Raw genomic sequence first — 20,622 nt, 5'->3', positions numbered from 1 at the left:
TTACCTGCACAAAATATCCTTAGCTGCTGGACTGGCGATATAAGTTGCAAATGAGTGGTGAACAGATCAACAAATGCTCCAGGATAAATAATGAAGAGAAAAATCCCAAAGCCATTAAATCGAACTTGTTCCCTAAGAAATCACATAAGAAAAAGGAGTTTACTAATACTATTATATTTATCAAATTAATAGTGTACATAATCTTAAAACTTTTCACTGTAATTTGAATTCTTGCTTAAAAAACAGAAAGTCTCTCTGAACAGCCAAAAAAATTATATCTATACTATATATAATCTTAATTTTATAATAATGTACAGATTTGGTTATCTGTGAAATTGAATTTTGCAAAATAGGGCATACTGAAATAGACATAACTTCAAAATTTTTAGAAACCAATATGTTGAGCAAATAATTGAAGTTAGTCACATATATACAGAAGTGGCTTTTATGAGAAACTAAATGAAAAACGTTTTTATGGTTTACTCTGAACTATTTTCAGAGAAGAACATAGGAGACGATATAATTCAAGTAAATTACCTAATAACTTGTATTTGTCTTGGCAATTATAAATAATGGTGGAGATTTATCTAGGTGTATTCCTATCAAGCTAACGTTAAATAAGTATGTTTAAACATGCATAATGCTCAGATTGTCCTTAAGAGAACCAGTTTTTTCAGCAGGTTTTGATCTCCATATTAAAAAAAAAAAACAGAACCATTTTTTATCAGTTCATTTTCCAAAAATTAATATTTAAGTCTCATAAAACCAAACAGCCCCCCTAGAAAAAAGTATCACCTAAATATATTGTGCTGTTGCTTAATACTAAATATATAAGACAACCGTACAGTTCATTTTTTTTCTTGGCAGTTGGGACTTAAAAAAAAATTACCCAAGTTATTTTCACAAACATATTGTAAATTGTTAAGCTGTTATTAACGATGTGTCTATAGGTAAAATCCTAAAGGCTGCAAAGCACTGAAGGTGATTTTAAAAGAAAAAAAAAACCCAGCAGCCACCACTTTAAGCCACTATTGTGCACATCTGTGTAACAGTATATGCTCTGTCAAGATGAGGATTTATTGCCAATAAATAGACTCTTGTTCATAAACAACTGGAAAGTAATAAGAAGTGATTACATCTTCTCTGCCAAAACAGAGGTTTTTAACCTTTTCTCTGGTCCACACACCGAAAGGATAAAACACATTCCTATTAGCATGCTTGCTAATTATGGCCGTAATTATCAGTGGAGGTAGCAGGGGAGTTATGACGTGGCCCTCTCCCCATCATGATTTTATATGTGTTATAGGCTTCTAAATGCTTAGGTATAGTTACAATGATACATTTGGGAAGCCAAGACCAAGAACAGGGAGTGATACTCAAAGCTAGTCCCAGGTGTCTTCTTATCTTCCACTTGGGTTTCTAGATAGACTATGATATTTGTTAAACCCAGTGCTTTCAGTTTTCTTGCTCTAGCCAGCAGAGGACATAAGCAGAAGCAGGAAATTATTTCAGCTGATAAGTCAAATCAAGTTCTAAGGTGAGTGGGTTTTGAGTACAGTGGTTATCATTCTGACTCGATGAATAGAAAGATTGGCTTTTAGGACTTGGTAAAAAACTTTGAGGCATCATGAGGATAACCACACTGGAAAAGGCAAAGGATAGAAAGACCCTGATTACAGATATGCCCATGGTTAACGGAGCATATTCATCAACATACTAATCTTCTCTATAAAAAAAGAAGCTTCCTCAAAGTAACAAATGATGGCTATGCACTAGGCAATAGCCACAGAAAGAAAAATAGTGAAGTATCAAATATAGCAGATTTTAGTAATAAATCGTCCTAAATGAAAAGCTTTTTTTTGCATGTAGTACAAAGAAAAAGGTAAATATCATTACCTAATAGCTGCTATCCCATGTCCAATTTCATGTACAACACCACTAATGAGAACTGCCGTGAAGAAATAGGTCAGTTGATTGACGGGTAAATTTATACCAGGAACCTGTTCATAGACACAATATGGCAGCAATTATCAGTGGGGGTGCAGGGGAGTCCCACTTGGGCACTAAGATACATGATGTTCATTCTGTATTAAACCTTCAAGCTGAATGTTCTGCAAACTAAAAGTAATATGACAATGGTTCACTTCTCCATTTCTATCATAATAAAAAGCAAAAACACTATTTCATTTTTCGAACTAGCCAGTTTCTCTGGAACAAGCACACCACCAGTCTAAAGAGAATGAGAAACACCAGGTTAAACAGTTGAAATGTTAGCTTCCTGGAGTCTTCACCTTGGGAAAGAATGAGGGAGCCCAGCAAAGTGCCAAGGAATGCAGGATGACAGTGAAGCAGGCAGCAGCTGACCCAACCTCAAGGGCTGGATGCCTGATTTGGGAATCCTTGTTAAAATTCCTAGACCTTCCGCTGAATTGTTATTGCAAGGTTCCAAGTACTTGTGTTGATTAATATAGGAACTCCATATTATTAATCAGCGAGTTTCATTTTAATATCCTCAAGTTATAGGTGAGTTGGTAATGAAAGCTGGTCTAATAGGGATCCCGATCAGTGTGGGAGCACCATACCCTTCTATTCCATTAGTTGGTCTACTATGTTGGTCAGAAAAATAGTGTGGAAGAGATACACAAATACATTAAAATTGAAATTTAATGTCGAAATTAAGGCATTTGGAACCTACAGACATGTTACAAACATATGAAGCAGGAGTTGTCTTACAATCATGTGCTCCTAAAATGTGCAGGTATATATTATTGCATACACAAGGGAAGATAAGAGCTGCACAGCAAATTTTTTTAGATAGCAAAGATATATTCTCGTAAGATAAGTAATCACTCCCAAGTTATGTCATCTGTTAAAGAGAGACAATAAATTAGGCTAAGTGGGACACACCAGGCTCAGGAATACCATTTACATACTGAGAATCTATTTCTTACAGTACAGGAGTTGGGACTAAAAGGTATCCTTCTGGAGGAAATTTCTGCTTTCTTTTAAAATTATATTAATTATAAAAAATATGTTTAAAGCAAGAAAACTGGAAAATTCAAAGCAAAACAGAAGCCTAAAATTCTGCTCCCCAAACATACATACACATACAAAACCATTGTGAACCATTCTGATGTATGTCCTTCTAGTCTTTTCCTGTACACATAATTTTAAAAACTATACTTTTATTATAAATCTGGTTTTGAAATTTGCCCCTTCACTTAACAGTATCACAGACATCTTCCCATGAGTATTTTCTATTTCAATATGATTTTTAATAGCTACACTGTGTTCTATGGAATAAACTGTTGGGCATTTAATTAAGTTTCTGCTCTTATAATGTGATAAAGATATTTGGACACACACACCTAAATATTTTGGAGGAAGAAATTCTTAGATGAGCATACTTGCTAAGGGATTGGGCTCTTGAGACATGTTATGGGTTTGAGGTCCTGTCTCTTTTTTTTTTTTTTTTTTTTTTGAGACGGAGTCTCGCTCTGTCGCCCAGGCTGGAGTGCAATGGCGCGATCTCGGCTCACTGCAAGCTCCGCCTCCTGGGTTCACGCCGTTCTCCTGCTTCAGCCTCTCCGAGTAGCTGGGACTACAGGCGCCCGCCACCATGCCCGGCTAATTTTTTTTTTTTTTTTGTATTTTTAGTAGAGACGGGGTTTCACTGTGGTCTCAATCTCCTGACCTCGTGATCCGCCTTCCTCCGCCTCCCAAAGTGCTGGGATTACAAGCGTGAGCCACTGCGCCCGGCCGGTCCTGTCTCTATCTCTTAACTAGCTAAATGACCTTGGGAAAGTTGGCATTATTCCTCCAACATTCCTATTTTCTCATCATTAAAATGGAAATAACCACATTTGCACAAAAGGGTAATTTTAAGGATTAAATGAGCTAACCTTTGTCCAATGTTTAATGTTATGCCTCACAGAGAGGGTAGTAAATGCTATTATTACACAAAATTTAAAAGATTTTGATACATGTCATCAAATTATACTCTAAAAGCAGACCCTTCCATAACCTTGGGCAAGCTCGTTTTATTCAAATCTGCAATGTGATTTACATTTCTTTGACCATTTGTAAAGCTGAACTTTCCCCGTACTTTTGACCATTTTTTGGTCCTTCTGCGAGTTGCCTACTGATAACCTGACTTGTTTTCTCCTAAAGTATTCAACTTTTTCTTACTGATCCGTAAGATCACTTCAAGTATCAGCATTGGTCCTTTGTAATACATGACATAAATGTATTCCACAGTTTGTTTGCCTTTTAATTTTACTTTTAGTTTTTGATATATAAAATTTAGGTAGTCAAATCTATTAGTATTCATGGTTTCCTACAACACCAAGAGTGAACCCTAATGTAAACTATGGGTGGTAATGACATATTCACGTCGGTTCATCATTGTAAGGGAGGAAATCTCCGTACCTTCTTAATTTTGCTGTGAATCTAAAACTGCTCTAATAAAGTATTTAAAAAATAAAAAAATAAAGGTGTTACTGTTACATAAAAAATATTCATGGTTTCTACTATTCGCTCTATGTCTTCCTCATTCTGTGCTCATAAAAATGATAACATGGGTCTTTTCTTTCAAGGCCTTTTATGGTTTCAAGTTTTAATTTTAATTCAACTGGAATTTATTTTTATGGACACAGAAATCTCATCTAAAAAGCTTCCTTTAGTAACTGAAGATTCAAACAATGCTGCTTGAATCATTTTCTAAATTCCATTAATTCCAAGTGTCCTTTCTCTAGTTAAGAAACTAGTTATAATCATTTTTGTTGTTGTTGTTGTTTTATTTTATTTTATTTATATATTTTTTTGAGACGAGTCTCGCTGTGTCGCCCAGGCTGGAGTGCAGTGGCGCGATCTCGGCTCACTGCAAGCTCCGCCTCCCGGGTTCATCTCATTCTCCTGCTTCAGCCTCCACAGTAGCTGGGACTACATGCGTCCGCCACCACGCCCGGCTAATTTTTATTTATTTATTTATTTATTTTGTATTTTTAGTAAAGACAGGGTTTCACCATGTTAGCCAGGATGGTCTCGATCTCCTGACCTCGTGATCCGCCCACCTTGGCCTCCCAAAGTGCTGGGATTTCACTCTTGTTGCCCAGGCTGGAGTGCAATGGTGTGATCTTGGCTCACTACAACCTCCGCCTCCCAGGTTCAGGCAGTTCTCCTGCCTCAGCCTCCCAAATAGCTGGGACTACAGGCACACGCCACTACACCCGGCTAATTTTGTATTTTTAGTAGGGACGGGGTTTCACCATGTTGCCCAGGCTGGTCTCGAACTCCTGACCTCAGGTGATCCACCCACCTCGGCCTCCCAAAGTGCTGGGACTACAGGCGTGAGCCACTGAGCCCGGCCGAAACTAGTTATAATCATTTTTAATGTGTGCATAATATCTAATTGAATGACAATCCAATAATTTAACCATTCCTCAATTAGATATTTTGGTTGCTTTTAATTCTTCATAATAATAAGTAATGTTAGGCTAAAGAGCTTAATGAATACTATTTTTTCTATATTTGAAAGTGTTTCCTTAAGCTAGAGTCCCAGATGTGGAGGTAAAGAGTCAAAGGAAATGGATATGTTTATAATGTTCATTATCTGAAATTCTCTTTACTTGGACCCTATTGAGCAACTTTTCTCAAGAACTTCTATGTCCCTTTTTATATACCTGCTCCATTCCTAAGTTGTCAGACATCTTTCCAGTATTATACTTTTCTCTGACCCCTCTCTAAATTTACATACTTAAGACTGGCATACATACCCTCTATATCACAAAATATCCTGCTTACCTTACCTTTATTTCAAATAAATCAGTAAGCTTGGTCCAATAGGATATTTCTTCCTTCTCTTTATTATTTTCTGCATGTACTAGTGAGTGAGATAAAGTAAGAATTTGAATGTGTGATAATACCAACAGATGGTAGGTCTTATTTGCTGGCAACAGTACACGATTGCCCATCTGTTTCTGCCATGATTCACACAGGGTATCAGATGTACCAGAATACTGAATACAGAATACTTTCAACAACACAGAGTGCCATGGTTTGGAGAATTAATACTGAACAAGGCTGTCAGGAATTATAGAGTAAACAGAAAGTATGTTACTTAAGCTACAAGAGCTCATGTCAAAGTCAGGATTCATAACATTCTTAAACTTATACATGAATATGCATGGTGGGCTCCAGAGGGCAGCTGACTTCTTAATGGTTCCAAAGCACGGATCTCCTAATAGAGCTGACATTTTTGTGAGTACTATGAATAAACTGAGTGGCAAAGAGAAGAAATAATTTCTTCTCTAAACAACGTTTTGCCATTCTAATTCTAGCAGGCAGATAAGCCAGTGATCATATTTTCTCCAACTGGCTTCTTTCTCTCTTACCCTCTTTCTTGTTGAACAAGAACCAATTGTGTAACCTGAGAGTCATCCTAAACTTTTCCTTCTCCCTCCAGCCTCACATTTAATTAATCACCAATGTCTGAGAATTCTACTCCAAAAGCTTACTTGAATCCATCCCCTTCATTCTCCTTGCCACTAATTTTATATCTTTATCACTTCTAAAATAAATTACTGCTCTTAAATGATCTCCACATCTTCACTCTAATGACTTTGGTCCATTTTGTACAGACTTGCTACCTACAGGTAAAATATAAACTTCATAACCTAGACCCTACCTGTATCTCCCACCTTATATCCTGCACTATCCTGTTCTCTTGCCTCCAGTCCCACCTATCCTCCCACCATATACCTAGAGGTATAAAACTGTAAGTAAAATTACTTATAGTTCCTTGAAGAATTATTTGTCTCTCTTAAAAGTAGAGCATAGGCCGAGCGCAGTGGCTCATGCCTATAATCCCAGCCCTTTGGGAGGCCAAGGCGGGTGGATCATCTGAGGTCGGAAGTTCAAGACCAGCCTGATCAACATGGAGAAACCCCGTCTCTACTAAAAGTACAAAATTAGCCAGGCGTGGTGGTGCATGCCTGTAATCCCAGCTACTCAGGAGGCTGAGGCAGGAGAATCGCTCGAACCCGGGAGGCGGAGGTTGTGGTGAGCTGAGATCGCGCCATTGCACTCCAGCCTGGGCAGCAAGAGCAAAACTCCGTCTCAAATAATAATAATAATGATAATAAAATAATAATAGAGCATAATGTCTATAGGCTGTAAGATCAGTGATGATGGATCTACTAGTTATGAGCTGTGACCACAGGCAAGTGACTTAACGTGTCTGTGCCTTGATTTTCTCATCTGTAAGGCAGGGAATGTTTGCTGAAGAAATAAATAATTTCTTCTGAGGCCTCACCTGCTAAATCTTTTTAATCTCTAAGAAAGAGCTATGGCCATAGGAGAGATTATTGTTCTCTACAAATGACTTCTAAATCTTCCCAGTGACCCAGCCTAGTAGAGGACACAAAGAGACAAGAAAAAAAAAACCCAATCTGTTACTAATCCTTAGTCTACTCCATTAATAAGAACATGATTAAAAACAACATCCATGACTCATGGAAATGGGAACTATAAATGTAAAAATGTGAAATAAAAGTGAGCCAATGTAAAGCCCCCTTCCAAACTTTGGAGACATAAAATGATAAGGTATAGGTCTACACATGAGTTTTAAAGGAGTACAACTCAGCACATTATTCTTCACATTAAGAAATCACAGTGACCATTCAGAAAGGTCTTATATCTTTAATTAAAAGGATATTATTGGTTAGGCTCTGAAGGCCATGAAAAGGAAAGGGAAACACTTTGCATATAATTAGAATGCAATTTACTTATACATTATAGAGATCTTAAATCAGCATGCTTATTCTTTGAAAATAACAATCATTTAATATCTTAAAAAGACAGTCACGTATCTGTTTAATTGCTGACAGTCTTAATGATGGTTCATTTGTTCTCTTTTACCATTAATATTACAACTACTACCAAATATTTCAACAATTCCTTGCTGTATTCTTATTAATTTTTTTGTGTAAGCAGGTAATTTGAAAATTATGAGACTTTTAATTTATTTTCATATTTATATTATGGATAGGAGTTACACTAGATCAGAAGTGGTATCTTGCATCTCTATTTCGATAGTTATTTAAAGCAAAAAGACGATACTTACCACAACTTGTAACACCTGTTCATTGTGAAGCGAGGAGGAGGAAGAGGAAGAAGATGAAGAAGAGGAAGAGGAAGAAGAGGAGGAAGAGGAAGAAGAGGAGGAAGAATAAGAAGAGGGAGAGTCAGCCATCATTTGTGCCAAAGTCTGCATCAGCGTTTTTCCAAGGAGAAAAAATGAGCTAAACATGGCAATTACGCCAAACACCATTCCAAAATTGAACCTGTCAAAAGGGAAAAAAAATCATGTTAATTTACAATTTCTCTCAATTCATGGACTAGCAAATTCACTAAGCAGCCACATTTCATAGCTTTAAAATAATCTAAAAAATTTCAGTAACTCTGCTTCTTTTTCCTACATGAACTTCAAATATTTGACTGCAGCATGAGCACTAGTTTAAGCAGTTTTATAATTTATAGTTCTCTGATAACTAAAGAATCTGAATGTCATTCCCAATAAAAAAGTTTGTTTCCTCTCATGCACTTGCTCATTTACATAACATTGTTTTGATCTTGTCCTTATATCGTTATGAAAGCCCTTTTGACGTTATAGACATCCATCCTTTTTCATCTACCTCTTCTAGTGTCTGCATCGTATTTCAGCTTTACTTTGTGATAAAATGAGCTTAAATATTAACATGGTATAATTTAATAATAGTTTCTTTTTTCTATTGTTTTAATTATTAAAAGCTACCATTGTATAGTGGAGATAATCTGCCATGTTTTCTAACTTTGGTAAGTTGTGCTTTTCAAGGAACTTGTTTATTTCACTAAAACTGTCAAATTTATAGGCATAGAATTTTCTTAATAGTCTTACTATGTTTTTAATGCCTATAGAATCTGTAGTAATGTCCTCTTTTCAATTCCAATTTTTGTTTTTGAGACAGGGTCCCACTCTGTCACCCAAGTTGGAGTGCAGTGGCACGGTCACAGCTCACTGCAGCCTTCACCTCCCAGAGCTCAGGTGATCCTCCCAACTCAGCCTCCCAAGTAGCTGGGACCACAGACCCATACCACCACGCCTGGCTAAGTTTTATATTTTTTGTAGAGATGGGGTTTCGCCATGTTACCCAGGCTGGTTTCGAACTCCTGGGCTGAAGCAATCCGCCCATCTCGGCCTCCTAAAGTGCTGGGATTACAGGCATGGGCCACTGTGCCTGGCCTCAATTCTCATTTTTAATTACTTATGTTTCTTTTTTCTTCATCAGTCATGGTAGGGGTTTATCAATTAATATTTTCTATTTATTTATTTGAGATAGGGTCTTGCTGTGTCACACAGGCTGCAGTGCAGTGGTGTGATCTTGGCTCTCTGCAACCTCTGCCTCCCAAGTTCAAGGATTCTCGTGCCTTAGCCTCCCGAGTAGCTGGGACCACGTGCGCCACCATGCCCGGCTAATTTTTGTATTTTTAGTAGAGACAGGGTTTCACCATGTTGGCCAGGCTGGTCTCGAACTCCTGGCCTCAAGCAATCCACCTGCCTCAGCCTCCCAAAGTGCTGGGATTACAGGTGTGAACCACTGCGCCCGGCCCAATTAATATTTTCAAAGAACCAACTTTTGGCTTTGCTGATTTTCTCTATTGTATATTTTCTATTTCACTGATTTCTGTTCTTATCTTTATTATATCCTTCTTTCCACTTTGTATGCTTTGATCTGCTATTGCATTTTCTGCTAACTCTGATGATCTGATTGTTTACTTAGCTCTAATCCATTTGGGGCTAAATTTTTAACAAAAAGAAATCTAGACCATGCCACCCCTGACCCTCCCATTCTCTCATCTACAGAACCTGCCTGTATCTTGGGTGTCCCAGAGATCATTGTAAAGCCCCTAACTATAAATTGCCATAAATGCCTTGATTTTTAATGTATGCAAGCCACAATGATACAATCCCATAAGGTTATATAAAACCAGAAAGTTTTAATATTGTCAATATTTTAAAACTCAGAAAACTGCAAAGTAATGGAAATAGTTAATTTAACAAGCTGTCTGTCGTGATCACTTAATGATTAACCTAAACCAAACAAAAGAAGATGAAGAATACCATTGGTAAAGCATCCTTGCTTTCCGCCGTCCCCAACTGTAAAAGGCACGATTGAAAACAGCAGTTTGCCATCTTATGTGGAAAGGGGAGATGCTCAATCCGTTGTTTTCCAGCCAGTCTTCATAAGAATGTTTAAAATAGACAGATGACTAAGAGAGAAAGAAAAGTTCTACATCACTCAATTTTGAAGAACAATTTATAATGTGTAAGAAAATAACACAAAGTATTTTCTAGAGGAAATTAAGATGCTGACTTCCCAAATGTTTATAATCTTAAAGCTTTATGTTTATTCTTCAGAATATTAAAGGTCACAGACCTAACCGGTCTACTGAGATTAGGGTCTGGTAAACTATGGGCCACAGGCCAAATCCGAACTACAGACTGTTTTCACACAACTTGTGAGCTAAGAATAGTTTTCACATTTTTAAGGGATTATAAAAAGACAATAAAAACCAAAAATATGCGACAGAGACCCTGTGTGGCCCAAAAAGCCTAAAATACTTACTACCAAGCACTTTACAAAAAGTTTGCTGACCCCTGCTTAGAACAGTGTTGTCCAATAGAAATATAATGTGAGCCACAAATGTAAGCCACATATATAACTTTAAATTTTCTAACAGCCAAATTTTAAATATTAATTTTCATATACTTATGCCCCAAAATATCGAAGATATTTCAACATGTAATCAACATACACTATTGGTGAGATACTTTACTTTTGGGGGGGTATTAATTCGTTGAATTTCAACATCAACTTTATACTTACAGCACATCTCAGTTTGGACTAGCTCTGATTAAAGGCTCAATAACCACATGTGGCTAATAGCTGCCATATTGGACAGCACTGGTCCAGAAGCCTTGTGTTATAATTAAAAAAAAAAAAAACCCTACCAATCCAAGAGAAGGGACAGTTGCGATCAGTGTTTGCTTTCTTCTTCTGAGCAACAACTTTAAGAAGTTAGGCCAACCTCGATCATGTAAAAAGTAAAAAACTTATCTAAAGCCGTCTTGGGCTCAATAATGTCCCTTAAATTCTCTGGGGTTGTGGGGATAGGGGCTTATACACAGCCCCAACAAGAGTTTTACCTTTAGGGAAGTTTGAAGTCCTTGACTAATATAGGATTTTGGATGACATAAGGCTGTGTTATATACCTGACACAGTTACAGTAAGTACAGTAAGTATTGTCATATTCATGCCCACCCATGTGAGAAACTTATCTGTCCAAGAAGGAAATCTTAGCCCTATCATAGTCTTAAAAAATGACCATAGTCTGAATATAGGTAGCTGTTTGCTTTGGATCTGTAGTATTATCTGCTCTCAGTCTTCAGGTAGTTAAATTTTAAGTGTACTTGTTTTCCAAGACTTGGAAAAGGAGTGACACAACTTCTCCAACAGATGTCTATGCAGAAATCCTAGAAAAGCCCAGGGTGGATCAGCAGACCAAGCTGGAGGCAGAGAAACTAAAGGTGCAGGCTCCTAAAAGTTGAGGTCTCTCCATTTCCCAGGCAGATACTCTGAGTAGGCGTTAGGTCTTTTGCTCAGAGGTTGGTGCATTCTTAAGGAGCTAGGGGTTGTTACTGAAACCAGTGACATCTTGGTCACCTCACACACTTGTGACTAGGGACTGTAAAAGTTCTTTTTATTTTAGATTTTTTTTCACATATGCAACATGAAGAAATCATGTGGCTTTGTGTGTGTGTCTTACTATGTTGCTCAGGCTGGCCTGGAACTCCTGGCCTCAAGCGATCCTCCCGCCTCTTCCTCCCAAGTAGCTGGGACTACAGGCTGCACCACCATGCCTGGCTCATGTGGCTTTTTCAAACAACAAAATCATTGTGGCCTGTATTGCTTATGACATGTTAACCACTATGCCAAGTACTTTAAATCAGTGCTTTTTCTTTTGAGACAGGGTCTTGCTCTGTCACCCAGGCCAAAGTGCAGTGGCACGATCTTGTTTCATTGTAACCTCTGACTCTCAGACTCAAGAGATCCTCCTACCTCAGCCTCCAGAGTAGCTGGGACTACAGGCATGCACCACCATGGTTGGCTAACTTTTAAATTTTTTGTAGAGATAAAGTCTCACTATATTGCCCAGGCTGGTCTCAAACTCCGGGACTCAGGCAATCCTCCCACCTCAGCCTCCCCCAAAGTGCTGGGATTACAGGTGTGAGCCACTGTGACCGGCCACATCAGTGCTTTTCAAACACAAACAGGTGCAGAGGAGTCACCTGGGATCTTGCTAAGATGCAGATTCGGATTCCCTAGGTCAGGGGTGAGGCCTGGGATTCTGCATTTCTAACAAGCTCCGAAATGATGCAAGTGCTACTGGTCCTTGAACCTCAAGTTGAGGAGCGAGACTTTATGTGGATACACTAATGTAATTCTCTCTATAATCTTAGGAGATCCTTACTATTATCTCTATTTAAAGATGAGAAACCAAGGCACAGATAGCAATTTTCCCAAGGTCACATTGGCTAGAAGCCCAGCCCTGGATCTAAGGACTACGCTATATAACCTCCTGCACTTTACAAGTTTAAATGATAGAAGGAAAAGTCTCATTTCATTTTATTGTTAAAGCTAAAACATGCAATACTATGGTTTTCTATTTTAAATGGTATTCATAACATGAAGATTTTGCTATTCATAACTGGAATTTTTATTAAACACTTGAGAATTTATATGATCTTATTCCACATATATAGTTACTCTTCCCCATCCCCTACCCCCCAGTACTCAATTCCAAAAGCTTGCCTGAAGCATGTGGTCAGACGACTCTTCTTGATTTTTCGCTACCCTTCTCAAATAACTGGAAAATGGACCGTGCACCTAGGGTATCTGGTTAGTGTGAAGAAGTGGGGTGCAGGGTGTAAATCAGAATTCAAGTAGTTAGAAACTGGTTATGTAAATCCTTGCTATTTGAGTGTGCTACTTTGAAGTACACTCTGTGATCTGGCAGCATCAGTAGCACTTGGGAACTGGTTAGAAATGCAGAATTTTAGGCCTTGCCGCAGACCTGCTGAATCGGAATCTGCATTTTGACCGCAAACCAGATGATCATATGCATTTAAAAATTTGAGACTACTGATTTCAATCACGACTTGATTTAGATTCATTCCAATATCTGAGTCTCTAGAGCGTTTTGACCTTAAAAACAATAAGGGAAAGCACTGTCTTTACTAAGCAGACGTTTTCTTTTCCTCCCTGCTGCACTGCAGCTGCTGGGTCTGGCAGGGCCCCGGCCCTCCCGATCCCACCACTGGCGCCTCCCGGGCAGGACCCGAAGGCTGAAGGGCCTGCACTGCCCCGTACTGCGACAGTGGCAGCCGCGCAGGCCGCCACACCCCTCCCGCGGCCGGCAATGTTTTATTTACTCCACCGGGCCGATCCACCACGCGGACTGTTGCACGTGGGCACCGTCCAGCCCGGGAGGCGCCAGGCAGGGGAAGAGAAAAGAAGGCCTTGCGCTCCGGCCATGGGCACCGCGGGCTTGGACCTTAGGCCCAAGGCCCTCACCTTCAGCACCAAGTCGGTCAGGTAGACGACAGTCCAGCCACCCACCACCACCACCACCAGCGACACCGGAATCATGGCGGCAGCGGCGGCAGAGGAGGGAAGGCGAGCCCCGGCGTCCTCCTCCCTGCACCGCCAACAGCTGACCGCGCGCGCCTTACAGCCCCAGCATCCGCTCAGGAACCAAGCTACCGCCGGTTCCTTCCTTGCGGTGGCACGGTTTCCCACCGGACTCTTCCAGTGGGGACATACAGGAGGATTTGCTAGTACCGGAAATGGCGCGGGGGCTTATTTTTGCGGGCGCTCGGGCGCTGCCGTCCAGGCAGTAGTTCGAACTCGGCATCTAGTCTTGTAGCGATTTCTTAGGCTTTGGCCCTCCCTGCTGTCTACTCTCCATTCTCACCAGTTCTGGTCAGGGGTTTGCTGTTTCTTTTAACCCATGAGGATTTGGGGTCGTCTGAAGTAATCATCGCTCCCTCCCCGACCCTGTCATAGATATCCAGATTTAATTATGTTTATCCTTTTTACTGAAGTGTAAATTTACATGTAATGAAATCATACATACAGAGCTCAATTGTCCATTTCTGTGAGTTTTGATAAATATATATATATATATCCGTGTACCCTAATCAAAATAGAGAAAATTTCCCTCTCAGGAATTTCCTTCTTGCGTCCCTTCCTAGTCAGTAGCCCCTCCCCCTGTTCTGATTATTTTTAACTTTATGTAAATAGAAAGCAATAAGTACTCTTTGTGTCTGGCTTGTATCGTTCAACATGCTTTTTGAAATTTATCCATGTTGATTAAATTAGGCTCTTTTTTCAACCTTTTATAATATTTGAGATGGTGCTATGGTTAAAAATCAGAACTCTGAACACCTACACATTTTAACGTTAATGTATACCTGATTATATATTGAACTAGAGCAGCAGTTCTCAACCTTACCTGCACTTTAGGATCACCAAGGTCTTTTAAAATTCCCGATGCCCGTTCTGTATCCTCGACCAATTAAATCAGATGCTCAGTGGGACCCAAGCTTTTATACTTTTTAAGCTCCTCAAGTCATTGCACTGTGCAGCCAAGGTTGAGAACCACTGAACTAGATAATCTCTAAGAGAAAAGAAAACTATTTATTGGGGTTTTTTTACGTTCTATTTATGTGCATCTTTAAAAGTTATTTGTTTCAGCTTTTCTGGAAAAGCATCATTAGCTATAATAATGCTAATACCAAAATATTGAGAACATAATACTATCTCAAGAACAAGTATCCCAAATAAAAATGTATCCTCAACCCCCTTCCCAGTGAAAATATACAATAATACCAGAAACCTATATTACAAATATTGCTACTAATTTGCCTCATTCTCCCTGCTTTTCCTAAAGTTTTACTCACTTAGGGACATGTTTCTCCAGCTTCAAGACAGCTTATGACTGTTTTACATATCTTTGCCTATTTGTGTGTGTATGTGTTGTTATAAATTATTTCCGTTTTCTTTGGACATAGCTGGGTGTAAATTATAAAAGTTTGTATTCAAGCACCCTGTTACTCCACAGTTTTCCATATACAAGTATCCCAAAAGACTTAGTGCTGTTTTAAGCTTTAATAATTTCTGAAGTATTAATGCTACAAACTTGCAAAAAGTCACTTGAAGGTTTATTTAAATTTCTTATATGTTTATTTTATTTTGTGAATTTTGAACATTTTTAAATTTTTTAGTCCCTTTAACAGAAGATGGCAAACATTGACTGAAACAGAAAATTAAAACACATTTTCTGTTCAAAAATTCACAAACCAAATAGGCAGTTAAATAATTTTATAGTTAATACAGTTACATAATTTTACTTTCAAATAATGTATGAGTTCATATAATTTATACTCCTGAAGTTATTAAAAGCTTAACACTATACTGAGACTTTTTTTTTTCTTTTTTGAGACGTAGTCTCACTCCTGTCGCCCAGGCTGGAGTGCAGTCGGACGATCTTGGCTCACTGCAACCTCCGTCTCCCGGACTCAAGCAATTCTCCTGCCTCAGCCTCCTGAGTAGCTGCGATTATGGGCACATACCACCACTCCCAGCTAATTTTTGCATTTTTAGTAGAGACAAGGTGTCACCATGTTGGCCAGGCTGGTCTCGACCTCTTGACCTCAGGTGATCTGCCGGCTTCCGCCTCCCAAAGTACTGGGATTACAGGTGTGAGCCACCACGCCTGGCCATATACTGAGGCTATGGATACACTATTGTGTTTGTTCTGACCTTTGTCTGTTCTTATATAATGACTCTATAGTTTTTAACAATATTCTTCTCTGGGAGCAGAATATTAACTTAAGAACCGAAATGTCTTCTCTTTTGTTAGCCCGCAGCCTTGTCTGGACCACTTACTGGGACAAGTACCAGCTACCATGTGGCTATCTGATAGCCCAAAGTACACAGGAAATGCGTTGGTTGTGCTTTTCTGTTTCCAGCCTAAAAATTTAGTTATTCAACTGACTTGGTGTTTTCATCAGGGACTCAGCAGTCAAAACAAAGCACTGAATTGAATCCTGCTGGCTGCTGAAATTTAGCAGTAGTGGAAGCCAGCTGGTGGCAGCAGAAGAGACAAGATAGAGGATGCAAGGTGGCAGCAAAAAATGCCTGAATTCTAGAAGATCAAGGTATTCTTCCTTAGAATAAATTTGTGACTTAATTTACAAATTGTTTCAGGTTTCTGTGAAGTATGTATTTTAAGTAAAGGACACATAACCAAGATTTAATTTATATCATTTGTATGTATATTATTTTTAGAGGGGCACGGAATATACATATATTGGCTGAATGCAAAGCAGCTGCATGTTAAAAGTCACTATTTGGCTGAAGCAGAATATCACCATCATATAATAAACTTCAGCGATAAAAAATACATGAAATATAAAAATTAAAAATTAAATGTTTATATTAGTTTTATTGAAAATATTAGTATTCAGTTAGTCATTACACAATGTATGCATATTTCAAAATAGCATGTTGTACATGATAAATATATACAATTTTTATTTTTCAATTATAAAGTATTGCTATTTAAATTTTTAAAGTTTGACATGGCATTCAGAAATATGTATTTCTCATCAATGTGAGCTGATAGTTTGCTTCTGGGATCATTATAGTCTACATTTATGGCATTAACTTGCAACAGTCAGTATAACCTAGCTTATGCTTTGGAAACCAACCCTAAAATCCAAGTGGCTTAAAACAACAAAGATTTATTTTTTGTGTGTGCTAGTTGGCAGGACATGCAGGTAGAAGGGTAGCAGGCTGATGGAGACTCCACCATTTTATCATGTCCACATCACAAGATGACGCTTAGGGTTCGCCAAGGCAGGGAAAGAAGTGGACTAGGGAGTCTACCACTGGCAGTGAAATGCTATAGCTCAGATATTCACATATTACTTCTATTCATGTTTCATTATCAAAACTAGTCAAGTAGCTGTGCCTAACTAAAAAGGGCAGGGAAAGTGTAATCCCCTGTATACCTGGAAGTAGAGAAGAACATGCCTGGAAGTAAACAGTTGTGAACCCAAAAGTATCTGAGACAGGTCTCAATTAACTTAGAAAGTTTGTTTTGTCAAGGTTAAGGATGCACCTGTGACACAGCCTCAGGAGGTCCTTACGACGCGTGCCTAAGGTGGTCGGGCACAGCTTGGTTTTATATATTTTAGGGAGACATGAAATAGCAATCAATATGTGTAAGATGTACATTGGTTTGGTCCGGAAAGGCGGGACAACTCGAAGTGGTGGCTTCTAGGTCATAGGTAGATAAGAGACTAAAGGCTGCATTCTCTGGGGTCTTTGATCAGTCTTTTGCTGAATACACGATTTACACGTTGCAGGGGGTAGAGAAATAGTCACATGCCTTAGTCTGATTCAGTGACTGCATTTTTACATAAACAAAGGAAGCAATCCAGCCAGGTGGGGTGGCTCATGGCTGTAATCCTAGCACTTTGGGAGGCCGAGGCAGGTGGATCACCTGAGATCAGGAGTTCGAGACCAGGCTGGCCAACATGGCAAAACACCATCTCTACTAAAAATACAAAAATTAGCCAGGCATGGTGGCAGGTGCCTATAATCCCAGCTACTCGGGAGGCTGAGGCAGGAGAATCGCTTGAACCTGGCATGGGGATGGGATGGGAGGCAGAGGTTGCAGTGAGCCGAGATCACACCACTTCACTCCAGCCTGGGCAAAAGAGCAAAACTCCATCTTAAAACAAAACACAAAAAACAAAAACAAAGGAAGCAATCAGATAAACATTTGTCTTAGGTGAGTCGCAGGATGACTTTGAGTTCTGTCTTTTTTGTCCTGCACCTGTGAAGATAAGCTATCAATTTACATTACCAAGGTAAAATTCAATAGAACTGTTTTAGGGAAATTCCTTGTGGGCCAGTTATGAGGGAGGTATGTAGCTTTTTAAAAAAACATCTGTGTAGCTATCTTATTTAGGACCAAAATGGGAGGCAGGTTTGCCTGATGCATTTCCCAGCTTGACTTTTCCCTTTGGCTTAGTGATTTTGGGGTCCCAAGATTTATTTTCTTTTCACACAGTGTTTTTTTTAAATTTATTTTTTATTTTTTATTTTTTTATTTTTTTTGAGACAGTGTCTTGCTTTGTTGCCCAGGCTGGAGTGCAGTGGCACTATCACAACTCACTTCAGCCTCAACCTTCTGGGGAAGTGATCCTCCCAGCTCAGCTTCCGAAGTAGCTGGGACCACAGGTGCATGCCACCATGTCTGGCTAATTTTTTAAAAATGTTTTTGTAGAGATGAGGGCCTCGCTTTGTTGCCCAGGCTGGTCTCAAACTCCTCGACTCAAGCAATCCTCCCACCTTGGCTTCCCAAAGTACTGGGATTTACAGGTGTGAGCCACTGTGCCTGACCTTAATGCCAGTGTTATGTACCACATAAATAGATGTTCACTTTCACCTTAAGAGCAGGATTTTTGAGTTTTTCCTGCTTGTGAAATTTTAAGGTGGCAAAGCTAAAATTCTGCTTTAAATTTACCCTTGCAAGATGTGAAGAATTTCCTAGTAATACTTTTTCTTGTAAGACTTATGGCCTAAGTGGAATTAAGAAACACAAAATTAAATATAGTTGTTTATTTTAGGGTTTGTTGCTGCAGCATAACATAGCAAAAGCTGAGCAATGCTGGTTGTTAATAATTGGTTCTCTATGTCAATAGTATTACAAATCATAATTATTGCAGCATTTTACTCTTCAGTACTGAGTATACTGAACCAATGAATAACATTTTTTGATTCAAGTGATAGATATAAACGTAGAAAGCTCATACAGAAAAATTTCACTCCAAGTTATTCTTAGCATGTTTATGTATATTCAAAAGTAAATATTACAGTATTTTCAATTCATCCAAGTGGCATACCTTATTCATATTACAGACATTGTTTCACTAATTAAATATGATAGTACCTACTCAATCATATGATAACTGGTTGTGCAACTTTTCAGGGATGCCAGAAATGATGTCAAAGTAGGCATCTGGCTAACTGGATTTCTAAAGGCAAGGCTGAGGGGGAAACTAAACCCCAGATCCCAAGGCCAGGTCTTTTAGACCATGCTGAGTTAAATAATAGAGATGCACCGAAGTTTAGAGTTAAATAATAGAGATGCACTAAACTTTGGTGCATCTCTATTATTTAACTCAGCATGGTCTAAAATTGGTCAATACCCTTAGCATTCTCTTGAATAATATCAGGACCTTTGGAAGCTTTAATGATCATTACCCCACTCCTGACTTTCGTGTCATTTTTTTCTGGTATTTTGGTTCCCTGTTGATGTTATTTAAGCACATAAAAAGATATTTTTGTTGTTTATTAGAGGCAGTATTTCTTTAGATAACTGGATGCTTCTTTTTTTTTTTTTTTCCTCACCATTGCCTGGTAACATTTCAGGCCTTTCTTTTGGGACAATTTGTCTTTTTCCAGAAGTATATCTTTAAGGAATTTCTTTGGAGAGTCTCAGTTTGTGGAAAACACTTGAGTTTTATCTGAAAAATATCTTGATTTCCCGCTTATTTTGAGATGATAGTTTCATAGAGTATGTACTTCTAGGCTGACAGTTGTTTTTCCTCAGCACTTTGAGAATGGTACTTATTTTTTGGCTTCCACTGTTACTGTTAAGTCCATCATCAATCCACCAGTCACTTCTTTTAGGCAATCTGTCCTCTTTCTGATGATCTAAATTTGACTTCGATGTGTCTAGGTGTGGATTTCTTTTTATTCTTTCTGATTGGAATTGTTGGTATTTGAGTCACAGTCCAGGCAGGAAAAAGAAACCATGCTAGGTATTTTAAAACTTTTTTTTGTATTTTATATACAATTTTTATATGGAGGATTTTGTAAGGGAATTAGCTACACATATGTCAAAAGGTTGAAAGAGGAACAAAGGTGAGGTAGCCCAGAGATTAGAAAATACAGAAAGTAGCTATCACATCTCTAGGGCTCAAGGAATCAAAGAGAGTAAGTTGCATTACCGGAATCTAGAAGGGAAGAGGAGGGACCACCATCTCCTCAATGGTTGGGCTACTGGGGCTGAATGGTTGGAGGAAGTGCTATTGCTGAGAGTTTAGAACCAGAAGGAAAAGACCAAAAAAGAGAGGGGAAGAACTACTGCTATTCCCCTTTCCTACCTTATGATTACTGACCAGTGCCTATTATTGGTGAAACCTTGGGGGAAGCCAGCCACTAACAGAGCCTGAAAAAGTGCTTTGAAGACATCCCATCCTAGCATTATTTTGCAGGAAATAGAAGGATGGATGTGGAGTTGAAAGCTAGGTAAATAACCAGTACAGTTTAGTTTCTGAATTTTAGGATTTGTTGTCTGCATCACATATGGTAAATTCTCTGCCATTTTCTTTTTCTTTCTCAGAGACAGGGTCTCACATTGTCACCCAGGCGGGAGTGGTGC

General features: G+C 38.8%; 1 protein-coding gene across 2 annotated transcripts in view; it reads right to left on the bottom strand.

Moving 5' to 3' along the window:
• The window catches only part of MBTPS2 (membrane bound transcription factor peptidase, site 2), a 73,285-nt gene extending 59,358 nt beyond the window's left edge, over nucleotides 1-13,927 (bottom strand). Inside the window, exons 1-5 of one of the 2 annotated variants that reach the window (XM_003953943.5) lie at nucleotides 13,674-13,927; nucleotides 10,160-10,308; nucleotides 8,123-8,342; nucleotides 1,897-2,000; nucleotides 5-132 (exon numbers count right to left, since the gene is read on the bottom strand). In XM_003953943.5, coding sequence (XP_003953992.3) covers nucleotides 5-132; nucleotides 1,897-2,000; nucleotides 8,123-8,342; nucleotides 10,160-10,308; nucleotides 13,674-13,748 — 676 coding nt within the window. In that variant the 5' untranslated portion in view covers nucleotides 13,749-13,927. The remainder of the gene's footprint in view (nucleotides 1-4; nucleotides 133-1,896; nucleotides 2,001-8,122; nucleotides 8,343-10,159; nucleotides 10,309-13,673) is intronic. The other variant, XM_063804219.1, reaches the window with a different exon arrangement.
• Between the last annotated feature and the right edge of the window lie 6,695 nt (nucleotides 13,928-20,622).

The sequence above is a fragment of the Pan troglodytes genome, chromosome X (assembly GCF_028858775.2).
Source record: "Pan troglodytes isolate AG18354 chromosome X, NHGRI_mPanTro3-v2.0_pri, whole genome shotgun sequence".
NCBI lineage: Eukaryota > Metazoa > Chordata > Mammalia > Primates > Hominidae > Pan > Pan troglodytes.
This window is presented reverse-complemented; position numbering and strand designations above follow the sequence as displayed.